At 33.6% G+C, this 6,000-nt stretch overlaps 1 protein-coding gene across 2 annotated transcripts; it reads left to right on the plus strand.

The window, feature by feature from the left end:
* The first annotated feature begins 946 nt into the window (after window positions 1–946).
* On the plus strand, window positions 947–5,146 carry si:dkey-65b12.12 (uncharacterized). Of its 2 annotated transcripts, XM_059549165.1 has the most exons (7): window positions 947–1,185; window positions 1,303–1,671; window positions 1,776–1,901; window positions 2,702–2,758; window positions 2,919–2,987; window positions 4,120–4,188; window positions 4,329–5,146. In XM_059549165.1, exons 1-7 carry the CDS (start codon window positions 1,116–1,118, stop codon window positions 4,427–4,429), a joined length of 861 nt encoding a protein of 286 aa, XP_059405148.1. In that variant the 5' UTR covers window positions 947–1,115; the 3' UTR covers window positions 4,430–5,146. The 2 variants fall into 2 exon arrangements, with proteins under 2 accessions (XP_059405148.1, XP_059405149.1); XM_059549166.1 differs by lacking the exon at window positions 2,919–2,987.
* The last annotated feature ends 854 nt before the right edge of the window (window positions 5,147–6,000 follow it).

Below are 6,000 nucleotides of genomic sequence, written 5' to 3' on the forward strand. Positions count from 1 at the left end.
TGCAGAAAACAATGCTCAAAATAAATTTGACATTTCTTTTCTAACTGCTTGGTTCCATTTAGTTAAACTAATTTTAAAACCATTACTGTTTTTTTACATTATCAAACTATTTCTATGCTATGTTTATGAAGCTAAAAAACTGAACCAACTGAACCAAAAATACATTTCAGTGTCATTAATATATACTGTTATAGGTTTTAATAAAAAAAAAAAAAAATATATATATATATATATATATATATATATATATATATAATATTTAAGTTAATGTTTACTTTATTTTGAGTAACTTTTTTTTATGGTTTTGTTTTTGTTGGACTGATTTTCTGTATTTTTCCCCCAAGCAAAACCTATGGATGCATAAAACTGAATAATGAACAAATAAAAATGGGATTCATCTTTGATGTATTTCTGTAACAACCAGTGGTTGCTTCCTTTAGATTACTCAGGAACTGGTTACAACGCAATTAGCAGCAAAACCTGCAGAAAACATTTCCTGTAGTTATTTATGCTTTTCACTCTGCTGTGTCTCAGTCCTACTCGGTGACATTGTCATTTTTGGGTTTGATTTGGGTTGCCACAGCATTTCAGTGGAGTTAAAGTGTGGCTTCCAAAACATGAAGTGCCTGTTTTCAAACCATTCTGAGGCCTGAGACATGTTTCAGATCATTGTCTTGCAGCATGAGCCAGCTGTGCTTCAGCATCAGTACACAGACTGACTGCTTCACTTGAAGAACAGAATCATAATTCCTTTACTGAAAAGGCATCTATTTCCTGAAGCAGATAAACATCAGTGTCTGCTGCTATGAAGAGGTTTTTGCGAAATGAAGATTGAAAACCAAAAACTTGCACTTGTCTGAACACATTCCATGTAAATTATATAAACTTTTTGTACAGCATAATAATTGCTGTTTTATTTGTTTGAAATTGTTTAAAAAAGAAAACGGAAAACTGTTTTCCATTTACCAATTGTTAATTGAGCATCTTCACTGTGGTTTTACCAAGTAAACCTACTTTCAGCTTTTTCAGGAAGTGACATGCTCAACAAATTCTCACCTCGCTGCTCTGGAACTCACTGTTCTTTTCTGTTGCAGCTTCAGTGATCAGATGAGACCATGAAGCTGTTTGGACTCTGTTTTTCTGCTGTGGGCATATTGTGCTGCTGCTGTCTTGTGTATGGCAGAGGTCGGTAGATGTCTTCTGTTTATTATCTGTATTATAACCTATACTGCTTTTATTGCACTTCTTATTAGATTTTTTTCCACTTTATCAAGCTCTTGTATATGTCAATCTTTCACACAGGTCAAGGTGTGTGCAGTGTAGGGAAGCTCATTACCAGACTCTATTTAACCACAGAACTACAGTCTGAAATCCTGCTGCCGTGCCTTTTTGAAGCAGCTCTCACTGGATCAAACCTGGACAGGAGTTCAGTTGCTGTGTGGTCTCAGATTACTGAAATCACTGACAACATTGTAGAGATCAAAGTAAATGATTCTGAAAGCTTCTGGAATAACAGACACCATAGAATTACGGCATTCCGTGATGCTGCTGTTGCCTCTGGAAACTTCTCCATCCTGATTAGAGATGTGCAGCTGTCTGATCTGGGGCTCTACCGCTGTGAACTCTTCAGAGATACCAACTGTTCTCTGGGCTATAAAGAGATAGAAATCAGTGAGTTTTTAAATTCTAACTCTTTACAAGGACATTAATAGACTATTGGTGTGTAGAAACCTGATATTGTGTTATAAAGTGGATGTATTTATGATCTTGATCAGGTCTGGCTGCTGTTGAATTATCACCGCTCAATAACTGGCAGCTCATAGTTGCAGCAGGAGGAGGAGGAGGAGGATTTCTGCTTCTCTGTCTGATCACTGTGTGTGTTTACTGTACATGGACAAAACGTGAGTCTAACCACTCTGCTATGATGTTAAAGCAAACCATATAAATGTAAAAAAAATATGCTGAGCTAGTTATAAATGCTGGTGAAAGTAATTATAAGTAGGCAATATTCAATACATGTGATATACAGTCTCTGGAATGGTTACTTGAGAAGCCTGTTAAAACAAGTGGCATTTTATAAGGTAGCACATTATGAGGAAAAAACAATTATAAATGAACTCTTTGATCTGCACTTCCAGAAACTTTATTAATTTCATTGCTGAACTGCACATACATAAAATATAACATTTAGAAACTGACCAGAATGACATCTTCGACACCTGTGTGAAACTGAGGAGAACCTCAAGTCCTTAACTCAAAAATGACAATTCTGTCATGAATAACTCACCCTCATGTCGTTCCAAACCCATAAGAACATTTTTGTCTTCTGAACACAAGATCATTTTGATCAAATCTGAGAGCTTTCTAACCTTACATAGACAGTAAAGCAACTACCACATTCAAGATCTAGAAAGGTAGTAAGAACAACGTTAAAATAGTCCATGTGACATCAGCGGTTCAACCTTAATTTTATATATAAGTATTATTATTATTATAAGTATACTTTTTATGAACAAAGCAAACAGTGTTAGAGACCGTAGTTTTTTCATCAAAAAAATCTTAATTTGTATTCCAAAATGGTTTGGTTTATAATGACACGAGGGTGAGTAATTAAAGTAAATAAGTGTTTTAGCTCCCCATATAATTTTGGTGATTACTGTATTATATTTTATAAACAAATAAGAATATTTTCTGTTCTAAGGACAAACAGTTGATGCATCAGTCAACCACACATCACACAATTGCCATGACAGTGAAGGTAAATCTTATTTCTCAGTATACTGTATTAACCAATGCCTGCTGTGGTCTACTCTAGAATGAATCTAGCTATTTTGTGATGGAGTAATCTTGAGAAATGCTTCAATTACATAAAAAAAATAAGATTGTAACTGGCAGTATTGATTTCTTTGTTCTTTCAGGACAAAAAAATGATGAAATAACCTATGCGTCAGTTGTTCCTAAGTCACACAATTGCCATGACAGTGAAGGTGAATCTTATTTCTCAGAATACTGTATATTGTATATTGTTATATAAACTGATGCCTGCTGTGGTCTAGAATGAGTCTGGATATATTGTGATGGAGTAATCTTGAGAAATGCTCGAATTACTACAAATATATATATATACAGTGCCCTCCTTAAGTATTGGAACAGTAAAGAAAAAATTGCTTTCTCTGCTGTGGAGTCAAGACATTTGCAAATATGGTTAAAAGATGAATATGCGACAAACCTACAGAATGTCACATTTTATTATAAGGTCTTTCGACACACACGCTTTACCAAATAAAAAGGACAGCACTTTTAGAGTTCATCCCACTATTTGATGTAAGCATAAATATTGGAACAGTTGAATTTAAGTAAAAGATTAAAAGCAGTGAGTCTGCAACCCATAGACATCACCAGACTCTTGGTCTTATGCTTTGAAATGCTTTTCTCCAGCCTTTAATGCAGCCAATTCCAACTGTTGGTTGTTTTGGGGAGTTTCTGTCTTTAGTCTCCTCTTCAGCTGATGAAATTAATGTTCAATCGGATTGAAATCTGGAGATTGATTTGGGCGATCTAAGACTTTCCATTTCTTTGCCCTGATAAAGACCTTGACTGAACTGGTGGAGTGTTTTGGGTCATTGTCCTGATCTAATATAAAGTGCTTACTAATGAGTTTGTTGGCATTCCTTGAATATTGGTAGCCAAGATGATTTTGTACCCTTCCAAATTCATTCTTCTACTGCCGTCATAGACTTTAGGACACAGAAAGACCTGTGAGGCAACTGTTCCAATACGAATGCTCACATCAGATAAGGAGATGAAACCCTAAAAGTGCTGATCATCTTAGCCGGTAAAACATCTTTGTGTTGAATCACGCAATAATAAAATGTGAGATTCTGTAGTTTTGTCTGATATTCATCTTTTAATCATAGTTACAGATTTCTTGACTCCACAGCAAATAGAAAAATTTTGTCTTTACTGTTCCAATACTTACGGAAGGCACTGTATATATATATACATATACATATAATTGTATATAAATATAAATGGGAATTTATATATATATATATATATATATATATATATATATATATATATATATATAAATGCATTATTGTTTTCTTTGTTCTTTAGGACAAAAAAATGATGAAATAACCTATGCATCAGTTGTTCTTAAATCACACAACTGCAATGACAGTGAAGGTAACTGTGAGTTATGTTTTATTACAGACGTTTTCTTACACTACATCAAACTTGTGACAGCAAAAAGTCTCTCTTTTGCAAGACATTTTTCTCACTATATTTTTGTATTTACTTATTTTTTTTATCTACTTCCTCATCAGTTCTTCTGAATATTAAACCTGTAAAAGGCTCTGCATCAGAAACCATCGTCAACCCAGAGACGGTCCTTTACTCTACCATCAAGCAAAGAGAGAGAAGATGAGCAAGTGAGCAGCAAAACAGACAAATTAAAGCACTCAAGAAATAGACAATATTTTTATGGAACTCCCAGCTTGTATTGTTTGGTTTTATATGACAAGAAATACTAAATATTTGATATTGTTACAATAAGTAACATCATTAAGACATTTTCTAAAGCACTAGGGAAACCAAAGTAAACTAATTCATACCCTTTTATGTGTATTAATAACTACCCTAATTGTGGAAAGAGTCTAATGTATATCATTCATGTATATTGGCTTTATATTTATGTCTTGGTTGTTTTTTGTAATTTTATAATATATAATTTTCTTGGCTCAGCTGCATGAGGCTGGTTGTTGTAACTATAGATGAAGAGTGTGAAACTAAACTCAGCTACTTTATCACCTAAACCACTGAATTCTTTGTGGACAATGTGAAAGAACCTCACATGCAACAGTAAGACAGGATAAACTGTGTCTATGGTTAAGAAGCATCTTATAGATTTGAGTAGTTAGCTACTCGAGGCCAAGATGCTCACAGGAAACCAGAGTGGAAATTCTCATATCCATCAGCTTCTTCACAAATAAGTTATAGCTTCTGTTTTGTCACATAGTGTGAAAAGTTGTGTGAAAATACATGAGATTAAGCTCAATGATGTGTATGTTACAATTGTCAATTGTGCCAGTACATTAGATTTACAATAGACCTGACTTGAAAGAACAGTTGTTCAGCTATTCAATTCAGATTTTGAATTCAGCTTACAAAAGACAAAAAATAGCTGATTAATATTTTTTAATCAATATATCTGATTAGAACATTCAGTGTGTCACATCACCAGCTGCTAAATTCATATCTGTGTTCACTGCTGCCACTGAGCCAGACAAAGACGTGTTTTAGAGCTCTGCGCACTATAACCAATCACACACAATTCTGAGCTTATGAATGCAATAGCCAATCAGAAGCGTTCTGATGAGTCATCACTGAAACTCCTGTTTTCAGTGTTCGCACTCACTTACTGAATTCTCTCATCAGAAACAGCAAAGTGCATGCGATGCAAGTAAGATATGCATTTCACAGTGTAAACGGCTTCAGTGATTAAAATGAGAGATTTTGAGAGTGCTTAAACTCTGGTTAGACTGAAATTCTGATAATGAAATTATAATGTTATTTGGTAATGTAGCATAAATGTTCTTTACTATCTTTCTGTGCAATGAAAGTGTTCTAGTTAGTAACTTACTTTGTTTTTATTAAGTTCACTTTAATTACAATGTCATATTAAAAATATGTTATGGCATGACACCATCAATATGTGGTAGTTATGTAAAAAGATTACTAGTGGCGTTTCGTCCATATAAGATGTGAATTCTCTGCATACCCAGGCCATTTAAGAGAATAAGTTCATGGGATAATTACAATAAACATGATTATATAATGATACAAGACAAATATACAAGACAAACTAAAATATTTTGTCAATAAAATAAAATTATTAACTTTTTTAAATACAATAAAGGTGTTTTTGATAAATTAACAAAAGTTCTTTACTTTTCTTGAAACAATACCTTCTGATCAGGTCTGAACATTAAACATTAA

The sequence above is a fragment of the Carassius carassius genome, chromosome 5 (genome assembly GCF_963082965.1).
Source record: "Carassius carassius chromosome 5, fCarCar2.1, whole genome shotgun sequence".
Classification (NCBI taxonomy): domain Eukaryota; kingdom Metazoa; phylum Chordata; class Actinopteri; order Cypriniformes; family Cyprinidae; genus Carassius; species Carassius carassius.

Bases quoted from the DNA above. Each gene is read 5' to 3' on its own strand.
- si:dkey-65b12.12 (XM_059549165.1), top strand. From the start codon at position 1,116: ATGAAGCTGTTTGGACTCTGTTTTTCTGCTGTGGGCATATTGTGCTGC. The intron at 1,902-2,701 runs GTGAGTCTAACC...TTCTGTTCTAAG, and splicing joins TTACTGTACATGGACAAAAC to GACAAACAGTTGATGCATCA. The intron at 2,759-2,918 runs GTAAATCTTATT...TTGTTCTTTCAG, and splicing joins CAATTGCCATGACAGTGAAG to GACAAAAAAATGATGAAATA.